Source organism: Hippoglossus hippoglossus, chromosome 9 (assembly GCF_009819705.1).
Source record: "Hippoglossus hippoglossus isolate fHipHip1 chromosome 9, fHipHip1.pri, whole genome shotgun sequence".
NCBI classification, from domain to species: domain Eukaryota; kingdom Metazoa; phylum Chordata; class Actinopteri; order Pleuronectiformes; family Pleuronectidae; genus Hippoglossus; species Hippoglossus hippoglossus.
Genome location: NC_047159.1, coordinates 9,574,085 through 9,594,192, shown reverse-complemented (window position 1 = coordinate 9,594,192; position 20,108 = coordinate 9,574,085). Strand labels below are relative to the sequence as shown.

General features: G+C 42.4%; 2 protein-coding genes across 3 annotated transcripts; both read left to right on the top strand.

The window, feature by feature from the left end:
- The first annotated feature begins 1,959 nt into the window (after nucleotides 1-1,959).
- On the top strand, nucleotides 1,960-11,373 carry si:dkey-250l23.4. Its single transcript, XM_034596150.1, has 4 exons — nucleotides 1,960-3,147; nucleotides 7,946-8,183; nucleotides 9,107-9,232; nucleotides 9,803-11,373. The coding sequence occupies exons 1-4, from the start codon at nucleotides 2,197-2,199 to the stop codon at nucleotides 10,006-10,008; spliced, it is 1,521 nt and encodes a 506-aa protein (XP_034452041.1). The 5' UTR covers nucleotides 1,960-2,196; the 3' UTR covers nucleotides 10,009-11,373.
- Nucleotides 11,374-12,182: 809 nt separating this feature from the next.
- rgs7bpa (regulator of G protein signaling 7 binding protein a) lies at nucleotides 12,183-19,722 on the top strand. Of its 2 annotated transcripts, none has more exons than XM_034596152.1 (6): nucleotides 12,183-13,235; nucleotides 14,134-14,300; nucleotides 16,962-17,119; nucleotides 17,666-17,810; nucleotides 18,480-18,550; nucleotides 18,707-19,722. In XM_034596152.1, the coding sequence occupies exons 1-6, from the start codon at nucleotides 13,086-13,088 to the stop codon at nucleotides 18,796-18,798; spliced, it is 783 nt and encodes a 260-aa protein (XP_034452043.1). In that variant the 5' UTR covers nucleotides 12,183-13,085; the 3' UTR covers nucleotides 18,799-19,722. The 2 variants fall into 2 exon arrangements, with proteins under 2 accessions (XP_034452043.1, XP_034452044.1); XM_034596153.1 differs by having other exon boundaries at nucleotides 12,187-13,235; nucleotides 16,962-17,092.
- The last annotated feature ends 386 nt before the right edge of the window (nucleotides 19,723-20,108 follow it).

The following is a 20,108-nucleotide window of genomic DNA, read 5'->3' as shown; positions in this document are numbered from 1 at the left end:
GTATTTTATATGATAGTAAACTTCCACTCAAAGCACTTTACACTGAGTGAAAATCCCCCATCCACATGCACATTCATACAGCGCTGCTATATATAGTGGCTCTCTATTATACATCCCATTCATACACTGCCAGGACGCCCATCAGAGGCAATTTTAGGTTTTGTGTTTTGCGCAAGGACAACTCAACGTGCAGAGGCGAGGAGCTCGGGATCGAACCGCTGACCTTTTGAGCCTCGTAGGGGGTGGGGAGCTCTGTTATCTGAAGGAGAACAACTTAATTCAGAATTTAAAGGGGAACGTGAAATTAAAAGGGGGATTTAAAATGGAGAATTGTGAAAACAAAAAGCTGAAACATTAATGCTCATCACAGTGTGTTTGTTTGCAGGGCAGTAACGTTTTCTGTCTGCATGACTGGATTTGCCTGGTTCGAGGTAATGATTGTAATAGTAGGATTGAACACCACTATACACAAAAATATATATATTGTGTGGCGTAATTTCTCGTTTGCAAACTGCCCCTCAGATCCTCTGATGAAGCTTTAGTGGTTGACCCAAATCTCAGGTTGAGGACTAAAGAGCCTTTGGCGGAGGGTCCCCTAAACCTTGGACTTCAAGCTGCTAATTATATTTCTGGACAGAGGCTTTGAAGGGATCTTTCATAATTAGTTTTCATAATGTTTATATATTTTCTAGTCTCTATTTGTCACTTAATTAATCCATAATGTCTCATAAGGTTTTATGGCATCTTACTTGATGACAAAACATACTGAAGGTTTTTATAAGTGTGTCTTTTGGCACTCGTCAGAGGAGAAAGACAGAAAAGGGGAGGGGAAAGGGACAGCAGATCCCAGTCCAGAAACAAAGTACGTGAGTGATATTTTTATGTTTAATTTTAATACTTATCACTTGTTATTGGGTGAGAGAGGGGAGAGTAGTTCATTGTTATAACTTCTTGCATGACTTGTATTTTCATCTTAGTACCACTGCTGGTGAAAGCCAGATCTCCACATGGGTTAAGTAGGGTCTCTGTCCAAGAGCTCCAGTTTCCTGAGGTCCCCAAAAGCTCCAGATCACCGCGTGACAACTGGTTTTCAGTTTTCATTTGTGAAACATCCATTTGCGAGAGAATTTGAAATGTCACAATGCAAAATGAGAAGTACTACCTTACATTACTCTGTCCCGTAGGACTGTACCCACAGGGGTGATCATGTGATCACTTTGAAAATTTTCTAGGTATGTGTACATAATGGATATGTAAATGAGGCTGAACAATTAAACATTGGAATAATCAGAATTTTAGACTGGTGAACACCAAAGAATAAAACAAATATACTCAATATTAATAGCAGTACCTTAAATATTTTAGTCGGTCACATGAATTAGAGGATTTAGAAACATAGCCTAATATAAACTAACTCTAAATAAAGCTTTGATTTCACACTTTTCCCCTCAACGTTAGTTTTCTTCTTCTGATAAAGAATCTTTTGTTCTCAACCCTTAGATCCTATATTTAGAGACAATAACGCAGCCTGTTGGGGAAAAAAGAGCGATTGAACAGGTTCGACTGACATTTTTCATCTAATTCAGTTTCTCCTTGTCTAGAAGTTTCTTATGTGCAAGTCTGACAAAGACGAGCCAGAAACAAAACACGGACATCAAATGAAGGAAAAATTATTATATTTATACGACAACTACACACACACACAAACACACCCACACACATATACACACTCTCCCTGTGCTCTGTTTATCAAGTGCAGAATGAAAAAAGCTGACACCAGGGTATGGATGTGATAAAAAAAAGGTGGCTCTGGCTTTTTCATCTTATTTTGTGTGTTCAGTGGTTGCATAGAGATGTGTTTTCTATAGGTCACACAGGACAATAGTGAGGCCGGGAACTGTGCAACTATTGTAATGTGGCTCACCAGAGGGACTTTGTCTTTGTCAACAATGTGGAATGTCCCAGGGGGCTAACAGGGCCAGGACGGACCAGGCCAGAGGGCTTCACCGTTCACCTCCTCTGCACTGGAACAGTCCGTCTAACTCAGAAAAAAAGAGCTGCACTCTATACATCCAGAAGAAGTTGGAGGCAGAAACAAGACTGAAGGAAGGATGGCAGGGGAAAGACCATGCTAGCTGGTTGAAGTCACATCAGACACGCTCTGCTGGTGCCTAAGGGGGCTGCAAGGGCAACGTCATGAGCTGCCATGCGGGGGCCTCTGGTGTGAATGGATCAAGCAGAGTTGGAAGTCAAGGAACTGAGGACGCCAGTGAAGAAAGAGAAACGTACACCTCATGTTTAAAGACAGTGAGACCTTGTCTGAGGAGTGCAGATCCAGCAGGAGAGGGGAGGTCGAGCGGTGGGGAGCATCTGATGAGACCTGCCCTGCCGGGGAGGAAATCACACAGAAAGACCTGCAGAGAGGACGGCAGAGGACGATGGAGAGAGGACAACCAAGAAACTGAGGAGGAGAGACACCGTGTTGGACACGTAGAAGGAAGGGACAGAGGAAAACAAAGGCAGAGGAAGACTGAGAGAACTGAGACACATGGAGATGGAGGAACAGGAAGCACTGGAAGTTCATCCAGCTGTAATTCTGTGGAAGCGAGAGAAGGATCACACAACTTCCAGAGAGGACACACATGTCTCAGACCTCTCAGTATTGCCTGCTCCCAGACCACCCCCTTCAATTTAAATGCCCAATCTCCTCGGCCCACAATGAGAGCCGGGTCTTCTTCTCTCCCTCAGCCTCCCATCCAATCCAGAACCACACCTCTGTCTCCTCAGAGGCGACCTGCAGGAGCCTCACACCGCCACCCGCTTCGTTCATCCAGGGAGCCAGATCCTTTCTGGGTGGAGGTCGGAACGGGGGCAGCAACTGGGAGATCATCGCAAAGCCGTCGTAGCACAGAGTTAGGAGAAGAGGAGGAGGGTGAAGAAGAGGAGGAGGAGGTGGAAGATGGCGAGGAAGAAGGCAGCGGCGTGATGGATGTGATGAGTCAGGCCGTGACCCCGGCAGTGCTGCCGCCCTGTGTTCCGTTTGGAGAGAGGAGGATGATTAAAAGAGAGAAAAACAGGATTAAGTGTCTGAGGAGGAGGCAAAGGAGGAGGGAGAGGTGGAGACAGAGTCAACTGGAGAGCAGACAGGTGAATGACACAATTAACAGCCTTCTTATTACGACTGGCTGCTGAAGTGTTCGTTTACCAAATATTTTGCCAGTCAAGAACTACAGAAGAGGTGATTAAATGACTGAATAATTATTTTTTTCTCCCATTTCTCAATTGATACAATAATCAAAGCAAATCCTATGTGATTTTTTCACGTGGCCACTGAAAACCTGTGAGATGAAGGGAAAAACATCTACTGCAGAATGACAAACGATTAACATTCATCAAATCAAAGGTTCTTCTTTTCATGTGCAGCCTTTATCAGCACCAGAGTTCACACAGAAGAAGAAAAACACCACATGCAGTGGGTCTTTGATTTGGTTGTTGACTTTAGGGAACAAGTGGACACAGCAAAGTGAAGTATTTCAAGTGACGCTGTGAGATTTATATAGTCGACCACCTCAGCACTGAAATTACCTAACTCATCCACTTAAAGGTGTGTTTGCATTTTAGGATGGAAGGCTAATGCAGAAAAGAAAGTAAAAGCTGCTTGTCTGTGTGCGTGTGTGTGTGTGTGTGTGTGTGTGCGTGCGTGCGTGCGTGCGTGCGTGCGTGCGTGCGTGCGTGCGTGCGTGCGTGCGTGTGTGTGCGTGTGTGTGTGCGTGGGTGGTACATAACAAAAAGTACAAAAATCTACTTCTACTACTTTCTCACTGTATTTATACTTTACAGGATAGAGTGTAGCTACTGGACACATTTATATCTGTGTGCGTGTGTGTGTGTCTGACTCTCAACGGCCCTATCAGCACCAGGCTCATCTCAACAGCCATTGTCTGTGCGGTTTAAAGTGGGGTCACATCTGAATTAGTTGCACGATGAGGCTTGGGCAGAGAGCCCTTCAAAACCGGGCAGACAAAAGAGCAGACTCTGTTTTGATTGGCTGCCGCAGATCTGCAGTCGTGTCGGCGGGTTGAATTTATTCTAACTGCCGTATCACAGACGGCTGAACAGAATTAGCTGCTTTGATACTGAGAATATCCATTTCTTAATTCTGCGTCCCTCATGCTGATATCATTGTTTTAAGCTGAGATCTTCCTCTCTCTGGCTCATTGGAGGTGGTGTGTTGACGTTCAGCCGTGATGTGGTTATACACATGTCACAAACTCAGTTGTTTCACGATGAATCCACCCTGAGGAAAATGCATCTATTTTTAAATCTGCCCAAACTTACCCAACATTTATCTCACACGTAAACTATAATGTGTTTTCAGTAGAGTGTATAACTCCACTGAGCCCTGCACCTATTCTGTTGTTTGTTCTGTCGTAGTTTGACTAGTTCTAACTATTGAGGACAGACTGTATTAGCTGTTGATTCAGTACTGAACCCACATTACCCCCCTAACCACATTTAAATCTGCTAGATCTGGATTTTTATTAGGATCCACACCAAATTGCACTCTCCTGAATATCAGTCTGCCTGATTCATGCATTATTCCCTGGGAAATCAGTGAAAGTATAAAAAAAAAACACCCTTTCTCACAATGTTAGAGAAAGTTATCAACAAATTCCCGGATTGGCCCATTTGTCTTTGGATTGGCACCGACAGACAAGACAAACCAATGACAGAGGTGAAAACTAAAAAAACTTTGTGGTGTAAATTAAGGGTCAAATGTAAGAAACTCAAGATTAGTGTCTTGTTTTTTCATGTGCACACAAGCAGAAATGTAATTTGTGGTTGAATCAACACAGGGTTTGTCAGTGTCGCTGGTAGCATGTATTTGAACTTAAAAAAGAAAAAGCCAGGCTAGCTCCTTGACTCTGCTGCCAGTCTTTATGCTAAGCTAAGCTAATCGTGCCCCATCGCCCCATGCAGCTCCACATTTAATGCATATAAAGAAGCTGGTATTGACCTTCCCACAAAACTCTCAGACAATCACTGAGTAGGGCTATTTTTCCAGTTGTTTATTTATTTAAACTTTGATTTATTCATGAGAAATTGAAACGAGCTCGCCTGCTCATTTATCATTATCAAAGTTTATTGAACTTGCATCGTGTTATCTTTGCTCTGTTACATTTATCGCCTCCTGGGAGCCGATAAATCAGCCAGCATCACTACAGCTCATAGGAGGGCTGCTGGCAGGTCAACAATAGCTGTTCTCATTCAGGTTTTTCTGCTTTGTATGGACTCGAACTCCCCGATCACAAAGCCTCGCTCAGATGTCAGATATGTTCTTTTCAGTTTTGACAAATAAGATACTTTATCTATTCATCTCCCGTCCTAACTTTACTGCTTCCCTGTTACTTTTCTCTACTTGGTTTGTGGGAAACCAAGTTTAAGGCCCCGAGTAAAATGTCTTGTTGTGCTTTCTGCAATGCTTTGCAGGAGGTCAAAGGTCAGAGCAGCAGTTATTATCATCCGTGTTCCCACAGGAAGAGGTTGCATCCTGTGTGGTGTGAGACGATTAGTGCTGCATTATTAGATGCTGTCGGTCTAATTGCTGTTATAGAGAAGCTGAAATGTGGTTTTAGTTGCAGTAAGTTGTTTATCAGTGGAAGAATTATGATTCCTTTATGTTTATTCACTTTCAATTATTCCGTTTTGTGGAAGAGTAGCTCCTACATGAAGCTCCAGCCATGTCTACTTCTTTTATTCTACTCTTGATTTATTAATTTGATTCATTAATTTATACTTCTCCATGATGGTGAACAGGTATATTTATCTATATATGTACACATTCACCATTGTCCCCAAGACAAAGCTGCCATGTTACAGTGCATGTAACCAGGGGAGAGCCTCGGCGCCCATTATAACTTGGGATCCACATGCTCTGGAGTCTCTCCTGTGTTAATGACACACCTTGGGAGGCAGGGCTGGTGTGACAGGGAACTCCCTAGAGCTCCCCCTGGGTGAGAGAGTGGTAATTACTCTGCACGCACCCCCAGGCTTTCTCAAATCTGGAGCTTCAGACATTGCTCCCCAGGGGTCTGCTGACACAGGTCTGCGGATGAATTGGGGGGGGGGACCCCGGCTACTGTTCTCAAAACGAGTTCTGATGCATCCTCTCATGTGAGTTAAGGTTGGGATTTGGAAATGTGAGGCCGAATGTGGATTTAGGTGTAGGAGCACTTGGGAGAGACGTCACGATGAAGATGCTGAAGAGAGGAGAGAGATTTAAGGGGATGGAGCTGCCAGATGAATTGTGCTGCATGAAGTAAAAGCTTACTACTTTAAAATAAGAGGCGATTGCCCATGAGCAGTGTAAACAAAATGTTTTCTATCTAACAGAACTGCGTTTGCCTGACCTCTGAAAAACCTACGATAGATTGCTCAGTAATAACAATATCCTGAGATACTGCTTCTGTTTCCTGTGAAGTGGATGGAGGTTGAACTTCAGGGTCAGATTGCTCTCTTTGTGTTTGTGCTGTTCAGTAGTGAGAAAATGAAGATGGGCGCTTCACTCCACTTAACTCACACCTGACACACCCGAAATCTCACACGTATTATTCTGCCGTACAGGCAGGTGTCAAAGACATTTACACTCTGATAGGGTCCATTTTCACGTAGATTTACTTGCAACTGGTGCAGTAACATCTTGTAGTGTTAATGTACGCTTAAAACCTTGTGTCTGGATTGTTCTCTGTTATTCTGTAATATGTCTCAGAAGCTCTCTGTTTGTAGAAATGATCCATTTTTAAATCTCTCATTGCACCAGGGGTTTGTGTCAGAGATCAGCTTTAAACTCTGAGCCCAAAAACTGAACTCTGAAAGGTAATATCAGTTTAATGAGTATGTGCATGGTGGTTGTCAATGGAGCTCCCTTACTCATCGTGGCAACAGGTAAATAAAGTGCAGCGCTTCCCTTTTAATCCAATGAAGCTAGAAACATGAATTATTACAATGCACATTAATCTTAAGCAAAATAAATGGCAGCAGCAGTGAAAGATTCCTGAGTTACAGCACAGCACCAGCCGGCCTCTCACTCACAGATATCCCATAATATCCAATATGATATGTGAACTAGGATAGGGACGTTCCATCAGTGCGATGGTTTTTTATGTATCTGTGCAGGGGAACTGCAGTGTCGTCTGAATGTCTCAGTTTTAAGAAGACAGACCAGATTTTATTCTGAGCTGAGATGCTTGTTTCTTATGTTGATGAATGATTGATCAGAAAAGAGGTCATGTGAGTAAAAAAGAGTAAATGGCCAACAAGCTAATGTCCAACCAGGATTTAAATTGTCTTCCAATACGAATGAGCTGCAGTGTGTGTTTGATATCTGTAAGCTTCTCCAGGCTCTTCAGGTCGGGACGGGAAAAAGGGAAACTCAGGGTTTGTTGATGAAAACCTGCCAGCGAGCAGGTTGGGTTCACACACTGAGTGAAAGTCTTCTCAGTTTCTGTACCGGAAAATCCTGAGTTTCCCTTATCTCAGGATTAACACACACTTTTCACGTTTTCACTAAACCTGCTTTCTAAATCTGCCCCCAGGGTCCAAGTTATCACATCCTGTGCTCAAAATGAAACCTTGGATTTAAATTGAATGGAATTGTGAAGTTGGAGAAAAGGTTAAAAAAGAGGTTCAGTTAAAAATGTCCTGCTCTTATTCTCATATTCTCATCAAATCTCTTTTTTAAAAACAGTATTGTGACACTAATCCAATTTGAATCTCATCCAAAACATGAAAAAATTATGACATCAGAACTACATCTACTTGCACGTGAACACATGCGTGTGTGAATCTATGCACATAAATATTAATCTGCATTAAGGAGGAGCTCTGCAGTCATGCAAGGAGACATTCGTTCACAAACATGGATGCTTCTCCCCTCTGCACCCAGAGTTCCACAGGAAACCCGTCCAGCAGCAGCAGTGAGGACGAGGAGGACGTGAGCGCCGGGGACAGAGAGGGTTACATCTGCGCTGTGTGTTTGGACGTGTACTTCAGCCCGTACATGTGCCACCCCTGCAACCACGTCTTCTGTGAACCCTGTCTGAGGACGCTGGCTAAAAACAGTCCCACCAACACCCCCTGCCCCCTCTGCAGAACCATCATCACGCACGTCTTCTTCCAGAAGGGTGAGCTAACGGGCAATAAGGACTTACTCTTCCTACTTATGCCTCTAGTCAGTATTCTGGATCGAATAATAGCTGCCAGTAAAATGTCTATTAAAAACGAACCCCACCATGACTCAGTAACATTACTTTCAGATGAATATAATGTTAGAAAAGACACATAATTACATGTGTATTTGCAGCTTGATGACGTGTCAGCTGCATGTGAGCAGAGGGCCCAGCTGCACACGTCCCACAGGGAGCACGGTAGACCTTTAGTTCAGCTCCGACCAGATGAGTAACACTGAGAGGACGGTGTCGAACACAAACTGAACATTTCTATTCTCTGCTTTCTGACTTTCTGACAGAAAGGAGAAGCGCTATTTCAGGAAAACATATTATGATGAACTAAGTGAATGCTATACACTGTTTTAACACGACAACACAACACTGTTATATTATGTGCACTTTTATGCTGCACACAGATATGCATATTTTATGAAACCTCACGATCACTGCACACTGATTACACGGGACGGAGTCTGATTTGGTCAAGTCCATGAATGAGTAATGAAGTTCTGTGATTCACGGTGACCTACTTCTGGACTTGTGCAGGAGGAGAAAGTGAGCGGCAGGGACTCGGCTGTGGCCATAAAAAGACGAGAGTGGCCGCGGTTACGAGAACTGCAGACACACTGAGGACTCTTGTTGGTGATTAGGTGACAAGGATGGTAGATTGCATTCTTGTTTTGATTACCAAAGCCAAGGTCACACTGAGACAGAACAAGGAGAAAATGAGGGAGTCGAGTGCTGCTTCATCTGCTGCTTCTTTTCTTTTTCTTCCGTTTTGAATACAATGAGTAAATCAAACATTATCTCCCCAGCCTGAAAACAAGAGAAGGCGTGACTGAGATGTTCCTACGTTTGTCTCTTTGTCTTTCTCACAGAGCTGAACCAAACGGCGAGAACATTCTTCCCAAAGGAATACCTTTCCAGGAAACAGAATTTTCAGAAAGCGAGTTGTGCCAAGTGGCCTTTGCCGAGCTGCAGGAAACTCTTCCGTATCTTCGGAGGCAAGTTTCTAAATACTGTCCCCCGGAAACTGTTGTATTACCTGTGTTCAACTAGAGATAATCTTCTATATATCAGTTCAAAAGACTGTGGCCTGAAAGAATGACCACACCCAACAAAACATCAACAGGCACTTATTGTTGTAAAATTAATAAGCCACTGTAACTTGAGATTTTATACATTTTAAATCACCCACACATTTTAAGTGCATATAATCAAAACATTTCTCATTGCTCACTCGTAAATATTCCTACTAGATTCTTTTAGATAGATGGGTTTCATGGACTTTTAGGAACTTTAATTAATGTCCGGTGATTATCCAAACATCACATAAACTCTTGATTCCTACAAAATCAATAACAAATACTCAGCGTCAACAACTGTGACTTTCAGCAATTTTTTTTTCACTCTTTTCTTGTCAATATTGGAATCCATTGTCACATACTTACATTAATTCAAAGAGAAAATTAACGTGTAACTATTTCACAGTGTTTTTTCATCACGTTTTTGGGTGGAATGTAATTTTGATGGAAAACCATGGGATGAGTTTCCTCATTTGTCGCCCAAAGCAGGTTTCCAGCGACAGCCCAGTCCCAACGCCAGACGCCAGTTCTCCCGTGGAGGAGGCTATCGTCTGGATGCTCTGGACTTTGAGGACGACTCTGGAGGCTGGCGCTTTGACATGGACATGGTCATCATCTACATCTATTCAGTCAACTGGGTCATCGGCTTCTTCATATTCTGCTTCCTCTGCTACCTCTTCTTCCCTTCTTTTTGACGCTGCTGGAAACAGTGAGATCAGAAAGAGAGAGGGAATAGTGAAGACACTCCGGGACGAGGGTAAAGTAAGGTTAAAGGATATATATATATATGCAGTATGTGTATATGTACACTGTGTGTATGTATAGATTTCCAGCAGGTGGGATGGAGTGGTGGAGGGAAAACAACAGTGTACCAGCTTGTTGTCGCTCATTAATAAATGATTGAAATGGGGAAATGGTGTAGCGGCTGTTTGGGAATGTTCTCTGTTCTCCGTCTCCACATGATGCTCATGTAATGTGGGTTGCACAACATGTCCCGTCCCTGTAGACTGTGGATGCAAGTTAATATCACAGCCTCTTAGTTGCAGTGTTTTACTTTACACTCAAATAAAGCTTTTCTTAATTAGCAGCACGGCCAAGTGGACGATACTTTTAGTGACATATTCATTTCTAGACATTTAAATTTGAATGGAATTATATGGTAGTTATAATTATAACTAATTTCTCCAGTAGTATAACTGTGCTTTTATTAAAACTCAGAATGTAAGAGTGCCTCTGGTGAATATCCCCATGGTATTACTGTAATGTTAAATAAAAGTATTAATACCTAAACCTCAAAATAACAAAAAGAAATAGAGGAATAACATGAGTAAGCACTTTTTGGAGTCACTAAACAAAATCAAACCAACATTTTGCTCTCTGGTGTGAATTTGCACCATTTGTTTTGTTGTTTTATGAACTTTTGTGTTTCAGTTCATCGGCGTACATCACATCACAGAATATTTTTAAATGGCAAATCATCTTCATTTTTGTAAATAATAGATCAAAAGTGTATATTAATAGCTGAGGAGGAGCTAAAAATATACACCTATATCAAAACATTTATTATGCACCCATTGTACATTTGTTTTAAATATGTACTATCAAACATTTTGTAAATAAATTTAATATAATGATCACTTACTGTTTTTGTTTAAAAAAGTGTGTTTAGAGTCGTGAGCTAATGAGTCAGGAGAAGGAGTCTGGTTGGTTGACAGTTGGATAATTTGGGGCCATTGTTGGACCTCTGCCTTCCAAAGTGGCGCCTGGGACGTAACGTGTAAAGTGTGTCTGGTGCAGGACACGAAGCAGCTCCAGATATTCAGTATTTGTGCTGATTCTATGGAAAGAAACGACTCTGTCCTTTGCAGGAGTTTCGTGATGACATGTTCAAGGCTTCAGTGAGAAGGGTTTTTTTCAACAGGAATTTGGGGGAAGAGGGGATTTCATTTAGCAATTTAACACTGATTACTGTGTGTTTATTTATTTAAATTGAATGGACATTCGGAATAAAAGCCATTTAAGATGAATCCACTGGTTTACTAAGCAACCGTGTTTACAGTGAGATTCAAATAATTAGCTTACTACCATGTGCATCTCTGTGTTGATGCTGCTGTGGGCGAGTGTCTAAAACACATAATGGCGTTTATAAAACTTTCTTTGTGTTCACATTTGTGAATACATCACAACAGGGATGTATTCACTGAAATGGAACAATTCAAAAATATCTTCCACACACTCTCCTCTCCGTGGCGGAACAAACCCACGAGCTCCCTTTGGATTCATGTGCATTTACCTTTTACTGAAAATGACCCCTAAATAAATCCACTTAAGTAAATTACAGATGCATGAAAAATACATCCCACCACCCCTGTAAACAACCTTAACTAGATTTAGGTCACCGTGAACCACACTGTGTGTCTATATAGGCCTGTATCATATTGATAAGGGATATAGATAATAAAAAGCATTATAAAAGACATTTTTAGACAGAATAAGGATTAAAATCTGTATGTAGATGGGTACCATTGTGCCAGTGGTAATCAATAGGTAACTGAAGCCAAGTGTATGTGTAAAGTACATTTCAACAACAAGGCAACAAAGGGGTTTTAACATAAAATATTAAAGGCGTCATGACAAATTGTAAGAGCCACAAGGGACAATACAAAAAAAGAGGCATTTAAAAGGAAATTCAAACATAGAGAATAAAAGATAAGAAATAATATCGTGAAAGTAACAGTATGAGATGAGTAATCATTTGATTTAAGAAACAGGAAAGTGTTGCAGCAGATCTGCGGTTCACTGGGAGCTTTACTACATATGAGGATCATGAAGAAGTCTAATGAAGTGCACCTTAACATCGCTATACTGTGGTATTCATGTAACTGCACTTCTTCTCTGGGTGGAGACAGGGGCTCGGTACATGTCAGCAGCTCTCATGCAGCTTGAGGGGGGGGGTCTGGCTGGATGGGCCTGATTAGTATTCCGTCCTTTGGGTGCGCAGTGTTTCCAGCCACAGAGCCACGTCAGGCCTGCAGCGGCTGCTCGTCTCCCTCCAAGGTTAGAAACAGGCCCCGGCGACGAGCTGGAGAAACCTGGAGCTGAATCCGCAGCGAGACGCCAGGATCTAACTTCTGTCTCTCTCCCTGTGGTGGGGACGTTGCGCTGCTCTCCGGCACAGAGGCGGTGAGGAGGCTGCGCGTCAGCGGGGACATCGGCTGCGCTGCGGAGGGAAAGATCGTTATCGCCCCGTCTTTACATTCGTGCTTAATGGAAACGCGCAATCCCAAGAAATGGTTGCATCTGGAGAGTGTCCTTGAATGCGAGCGTCTCCTCCCGACATCGGCGCGTCAGAGGCGACCCCTCAGCTAGCTGGAGCCCTGGGTCTGGGTGTGAATCTCCACTGTGCACCGTGCGCTGCTGGAGTGAAGGTGACTCGCGCCCCGTCGCAGTCGAGGCAATGCGGAGAGGAGTCGCAGGCGCTCATCCGGCACTTTCCCTGCGCTCCGAGGCTCGTCCGGGAACAGACCCGCTCCCCCTCACGCACTAGCGGGGAGGAAGGCGCACAGACACACACGGAGAGAACAATCGAGGTAGTATCAGAGGGGAAGGTGAATCGTTGAGGAGAAGGTGAACACTCAGGTGCAGGGTGGGGGGGGGGTGGTGGTGTATAGAAAGTGGTGGAGTTTGGAAGGAGTAGGAGGAGGGGGGGAGGGAGCTGGATCGGACAGAACCCGTTCCATACCAGGGCTGTTTTGTTAGTGGGTGTGTATGCATGAGTTCTGCATCGAATGGGCGCAAAAACCGCCCCAGATCCGCCGGGAACATCTTCCAGATCGGCAAGCCTCCGCACCGGGAGCCGGAGAGGAGGGAGAGCACGGAGAGTACCCGCAGAGCCCAGCGCGCCGTGGCCGACTGCAGGATGGTAGGTCTGCGACACGTCAGATGAGGATGTTATTACCCCGCAGCTTTCTTTCTTTGTGCCATAGGACGCTCGGCTGTCCCGCGGATGCAGGATACACAGGCTGCACAAAATAAAATTAAAAAAAAGGGAGACTGTAACCTGGTCGAGCCTAAAAATAGCTGTGTGCATTTGCGTTGCTTTGTCGAAGCCAAACTGATCATCTCTGCGATTTGCATTTGCATGGTGATTTTTTTTTTTTTTTTCTTCCAAATTTGCCTGAATGTACCAGATGATAACACGGAGGTGCATGTGTTCGTGATCATGGCAACAGATGTCCTGTGTTTTGACAGATGCAGGCAGCAGTGATCATATGTGTGCAGCCTGCTTCACCCTGTCATACATCAGCGAGCGTCATGGAGACTCGCTGCTCGTGTACACCTCGATACAGCAGGACGCTCTGCAGGAGGGATTAAACGAGATATTTGTGCACCAGGCGCAAGACCTGCAGGCTGCATGTGCAAATATCACAATTCAGCATAATGGCACCCACGTCCAATATTTATATAGTTAAAAAGGTCCGTTCATGCATGCACGCTGATATTGCAGACTATTTAATGAATCTCGTTTTTCAGCACATAATTCTGGATATGTGCAGTGTTGCAAGTTTTGAAATACAATTTCTGTTGAAGCATATCACCGTGCACCTGCAGATTATTTATACCTATGGTGCACAGAAAGAAAATAGAACAAGGCTGGGTGTGTAGTGCTGCTCTAGACTGGTCTTTAATGTTGAAAAGTAAATTGCATGCAGGCTAAGGGAAAGAAAATCCACTGCAATGACCAGAAACCACGTTCAAGCAGAAGTATAATTTGTTATATTCCAATAATGTGTTGTTTGTGTGACTCTATCCTCTCAAAGATCGTCCAGGAGTTCAATACACTTGTGGCTCTGTACCGTGAACTGGTCATCTCCATTGGCGAGATCACTGTGGACTGTCCGTCTCTGCGGGCCGAGATGCTCAAGACCAGAACTAAAGGCTGCGAGATGGCGAGAGCGGCTCATCACAGCCTCTCCTTGATATCTGGGTGAGTTTGGCACAGCCGCTGTCCACGGTGCTGAAAGTGAACACCTCTCTGCACCTTAAGAAAGTTGTTCAAGTTGTTCACTTGAGCTCTAATGTGCAAGAGCATACACACTTTTAGGCACAGGCATACTTGAGCATTCAGAAATCATCCAAGTGTCTCCATGAGTGTGAAACTAGTGAGTGTGAAGAAGTGAGGGAAAGAGATTGAATAGGAGTTGAGCTTTTAAAAACCATGACATCTCTAATTGCTGCAGAGGTCAGCTTTAACAGGAAGCAATCACAACAACAACATATTGCAACTGACCACGTCCCATTAGCCGGCACTAAAACCTTAATGCACAAAGTGGAATGGAAGTGGCAGATAATAGTAATGTGGAGACAATGATTTGTTTTGGATTGTTGCTTTCAGTGTATTGTGACACTCTGTGTGTGTGTGTGTGTGTGTGTGTGTGTGTGTGTGTGTTCAAGTTCAACACTGCAGCAATAATGGATGTGTTGTTGTTTTGTAGTGTTCAGAGAATCTGAATCTTGGGTTTCTTCTTTCGTAGTTAACCAATTATCCCATAAAGAAACTCAGATGGAAGTTGTTCCACTATCATCCAGAGAAAGTTTTCTACCCTAAAGTGCTTTCCAAGTGGTTAGTTTATGATAAATGTCTATTTTTGGTGAAAGACTTTATAGAAACCAGACGTGTCTGTTGACTTTGCATTGAGCACAACATCTCCTCCAGATTGGTGCCAGTAGAAGAAGGGCAGAGTGAGGCTGGGGATTTGAAATTCCTCAGCAGGGACCAACTTATACTTAAAAAAAAAACATTAGACAGAGAGAAACCAGTGGTGGGAAGGATTTTTAAGGAATGCGTGCAATGCTATAGCTGCCAAACCAGCCAGGCAGTGTTGCAACAGAAGCAGCCTCAGGTTTACTCAGAAAGTCCCTCCGATATTTCTTATTAGGATGAGTTTGTATCTGTTCTCTGCTCTGCTCTGCTCTGTAACCTATTTCCTGGCTCAATAATTAATCCACTTGTTATATCTTACAGTGATGCAAGAATACACATCCTTCACTGTCTGTTACATGCATGACAAAATCTTTCCATTTAATATGTGGCGGCTTTGAGCTGCATGTGCGTGACGTTCTCATATGGTTCGCCAGTAAGTTTGTCTGCTGCATATTCCCTGTCACGCAGAGGCACGCACCACACAGCAACCACTGAGGAGGGGCGGCTGCTTTTTATGCAAAAGATTTCGCTACGTCTTGTTTAAAATTTAAATAATTTATACTTTACACTATTCTTCTCTTAATATATGGCTCATAATTAATCATCTACACAGCTACACTTGTCCCTTCAATACCATACATTTGTTAAGGTCCTGTGGTTGAATTTCCCGCTGCTGTAGTAGCTTCCCAGAAGAATCAGCATTGACATCATTGTCATAATCCTCCCCACCACGTACCCTAAAAACATCCGTAAAAGCTGCACCGGCCGTTTCAACATCTGTCTCCACAACTAGACTCAGAGTTTGAGTTAGACAGCACAGATCATTCCCCTTTAATCGAATAACGCCAGTGTGTCTGAATGGTGAGAGCCGATAAGCAGCATAGCATTGATGGCAGCTGTGCTTTAGTGACTGCAGACGGCAGCACTGTGACAGAACATGGATGTGGAAGGAGAAGCTTTGCCGTCGGACGAGGGGAAGCCAACAGCAGGATCTGTGTGAAAAAATATTTGCACCAGGTGCAAGTTTCGCACCTTCGTCGCTGTCACTTTCCCAATGCGATATCACACCTGCCTGAATATCACCTGCTGGAGTTTCCCCTTGAAAACCAGATTCATATGATTGTGAAGCGACTGTGGTGTCTCATAAAAGCCAGGGATCAGTTCTGGGTAAATACAAAAATATTCAGATGCAGTTTACGTTCTTTCTCAGTGCATTTTATCTTTTTATTATCACAGTGACAGACAGGAGAGATGCAGCAAGTAGTGATTTAAAGTTACAGAAACACATTTAAAGAAGCAGATCACTCATTATTATTGCAAACACAGCTTTTCTCTCATCTGAAGGTTTTCATTTTGGTGGCAGATGGTAAACTTTTTCTCTACATTTGAGTTGACCCACCCTTCAGGCTGTTGATCATAGTAATGTACCCACAGACATTCAAACTGACCAGGACTTGTCAGTAATTGTCTTAATTACACATGACAAGACAATATCAATTCATCAATAATAATAATAATAATAATAATAATAATAATAATAATAATAAATAATAATTATTATTTATGTAATGGAGGTCAATCTGGTAGAATATTTAAGGAATAATTCATTTAGCTGAATTTGACCGTTGCCACTTTTACTTTATTACTTACGATACTATTGTTTAGAAATTTACATTTATTTCTAGTCATCCAGGTTTTTGCTCTTTTTTATTTCACACTGTCTAGAAGGATTGTGCTGAACATTACTCCTGTGAGTGGAGTTGCTACCAGTCAAGTAAGTGGAGCTAAATGAGGCTGAACTCAAACACAGAGACACAAACAGGTGATCTATGAATCTCTGGGTAATGAATCAAGTCAAACCTTTTTCCAAACACTGTAATCCTAATCCATGAAGCTGGTCTTCTTGTGCAGCATCATCAGGTTTGCCACTGTGTACTGTTTCAGGCCGGAGGACGGGGAGATCCACCCTGAGATCTGTCGGCTCTTCATCCAGCTGCAGTGCTGCCTGGAGATGTACATCACAGAGATGCTCAAATCTGTCTGCTTGTTGGGATCCCTGCAGCTCCACAGGAAAGGTGAATACACGGAGAAGCCTCATTGCAGTAAGAGATTTTAAATACCGTCGCTATAGATTTGCAAGAGTTTGTGCTAATTTATATAACATAGTGTGTTTTTCTTTATTAAATTAATGAAGTGAAACAAACCACCAGTTTAAATGAATGAACATCAACATTATTCCTCTGATACCACGAGCAGCATGATCAACAACCTGAATTTGTGAGTATATATAAACCTGCACTATGGGGCGTCACGGTGGAGCAGCGGTCATCACGGTTACCTCACAGCAAGAAGGTTACAGTTAAAATCCCGGCTGGGGTCTTTCTGTGTGGAGTCTGCATGTCCTCCCAGAGGTTGTGTGGATTTGGACATTAAATTGACCATAGGTGTGAATGGTTGTTTGTTGCTATATGTGGACCTCGCAATACACTGGTGACCTTCGACTTTCCTCCCATTTAATGAAGTTTACTGATCTTAGGGGTCATTTGAGGTCAGCTCTTTTCTTCTTTTTCCTGCTCTCCCTTTCCTTCTGTTGCGATGGCTGACATGGCGGCACATGTTTAAAAGTAGCTGCTCCATGTGTGCTTCAGGTAAGGAGTCCTGCGGCCCTCCAGGGGTCGACAGTAAGATCGAGGAGAGCTCAGACATCCCCATCCTGGAGGACACGTCTTCCTCCCCCACTGACTGTCCTCAGCTCTACTGGCTGGTGGCTAACGACATAGAAAACATAGAAAAGTAAGTAGGAAAAAAGTGTTGTGTTTTGTCCTTTGTTGTGTTGTGTGTTTGCATTTGTTTGTTAAGGTGTGAATTGTTGTACATGGTTATATTTATTGGTCAAAGCATGTGTGTTCAGCACATGATGTTAAGTTTGCACGTGAGTAATTTCTTCAGTTTTAATGACTTTGCAGGATTGAATGATCACAGATGCATTAATTGTTTGCAATCCAACATCATTACATCATTAACAGGCAACGCTTTAGTCTTTAAAATACACATATATGTCATTAAACAGCTTATTTATTTGTTTCACAAATTCAATTTCAAAATAACCGATATTGGAGTGGTTGTTGAACAGTTGAAGTAGCTGATGCATCCACAGCTGGATTTGTTAAAGCTGATCAAACATCTTATAAACAATTAACAGAATGCTTCTGAAAGAGTTTATTTTTCAACAGTTTATGCAATTACTGTACTTGTTAGAGCAGACAAAATATGTAATGTAATGTGGTTGTTTTTTAGTAATTTATTTTGAACATTTTGTAAAACAGCTATATGTAATAATAAAATGATAAAAATCAAATTATTTGTTATCATTTTGAAATATATATGTGTGTGTGTCAGATTGTACAGCATGATAAATGCTATGGGTACACTGCATAAAAATCATTTTTTGTGTTATTGCAGGGACATGAGGGAGATGAAGAACCTCCTCAGTAAACTCAGGGAGACAATGCCTTTACCACTGAAGAACCAAGGTAAGAGAGAAGCCCAATACTTACTTCACCTTCACTGTCTTTCACACACTTTAGTATCACAGAGCGATGACAATCTTTTATAGTAAAATAATATGGCTTGTAAAAAAAAAACTGTTTCAAAGCTAAAACTAGCATCCCTGTGTTGTTGTGTTGCAGATGACAGCAGTCTGCTGAACCTGACTCCCTACCCACTGGTCCGACAGAGGAAGAGGAGGTTCTTTGGGCTCTGTTGCCTGGTAACCAGCTAAGGGACCCCGCCTTCGTGGGTAGGAGGCGGCCACAAAGACACCATTACCCACTGTCCTTCACCACTTGTGTCTCCCACCAATCTATTACTGCCATTTTCAAATATATTGTCTCTTTCTCTCTTTTTCTTTTTAAAGGCTACCCATTTTATAATTTTATTTTGTAATACAAAGAAGAATTGTAACTGCAATGTGATGAAAACAAAAGTCATGAACTTATATTTTAAGATATTTTGCAACGGATTTTTCTTGTTCAGTGTATAAGAGAATGAAAGATCCATGTTCAATCACTTCCACAAATCTGAGAGAATGAAGTTAGGATTCACGTTATAAAAAGGGAATATAACTGTTAGTTTTTGTCAGAAATAATGTGATTCGTTATGAATTTGTCGTGTCTGAGATTTGACAAAGGTGTTTGACAAAGTTCTGCCTTTGTCAGTCTGAGGTGAGAACACAGGTTTGTGCAGAGTAAGTTTGTCGTGTGTCACAGTCTCTATTTTCTGTTTCTGGCTGTTTTTTCTCCTCAATGTACTTAATTTAGTCTTCCATAAACCAAGAACCTGTACCCAACTTTAACTTTCCAGCTTTGAAACAGAATATATGATACAATACTCAAAAAGAGAACTTCTTTGCACACAATATCTATCTATAAACCGAGACATTAGACTTGTATATACACATACTCTTTACGCAACGCTCTTGGAATTATTTTCAAAGTTGAAGTTGGTTAGCGGAGAGTCTTTTGGTTGAGATGAGCAGGGAGGGTCTCCCTGTGTCTGAGTCAATCAGTGCAGACACAGGGCAGGCAGCATGGCTCTTGCTTATTAATGATAGTGATCGATGTTTAGGGCACGGTGAAGGTACAGTAGTCCAAGCTGATTTAGGTCATTTTACATTGTTAATAAAACTTTTGTTATTGAAATCCAATGATGTGTCTCTTTGTAAACTCCTGAAATGTCCACCGGGGGGAGCCAAACCACCAGAAGACAAACTGAGGTTTGGATAAACTGAGATTAAATCACTATACCTCACAGGAATGAGCCGGTCACCTTCTTTTGCTGCTGGAATTATGTATTTATTTTCCAGGAAAGGAAACACGTCATGGTTGATCAGTGGTTGACACGGTTTCGCTTATAAATCCTCATTAAACTCAAATCAGAGTGGTGGCAGATATAACCTCCATCGCAATTCAATTCAGTTTTGGTTGTATAGCGCCAAATCACAGCATATATTATCTCGAGGCACTTTACATTGTAAAATGGAAACCATGATATACAAACAACAGCTCCCACAATGAGCAAACAGAGAAAAAA

What these genes read in the sequence shown, in the direction of transcription:
- si:dkey-250l23.4 (XM_034596150.1), top strand. Translation starts at nt 2,197, where the DNA reads ATGAGCTGCCATGCGGGGGCCTCTGGTGTGAATGGATCAAGCAGAGTT. An exon ending in GCACGTCTTCTTCCAGAAGG is followed by an intron (nt 8,184 to 9,106) that starts GTGAGCTAACGG and finishes TCTTTCTCACAG; the next exon opens with AGCTGAACCAAACGGCGAGA. An exon ending in ACTCTTCCGTATCTTCGGAG is followed by an intron (nt 9,233 to 9,802) that starts GCAAGTTTCTAA and finishes CGCCCAAAGCAG; the next exon opens with GTTTCCAGCGACAGCCCAGT.
- rgs7bpa (XM_034596152.1), top strand. Translation starts at nt 13,086, where the DNA reads ATGAGTTCTGCATCGAATGGGCGCAAAAACCGCCCCAGATCCGCCGGG. An exon ending in CCGTGGCCGACTGCAGGATG is followed by an intron (nt 13,236 to 14,133) that starts GTAGGTCTGCGA and finishes ATCCTCTCAAAG; the next exon opens with ATCGTCCAGGAGTTCAATAC. An exon ending in AGCCTCTCCTTGATATCTGG is followed by an intron (nt 14,301 to 16,961) that starts GTGAGTTTGGCA and finishes GTACTGTTTCAG; the next exon opens with GCCGGAGGACGGGGAGATCC.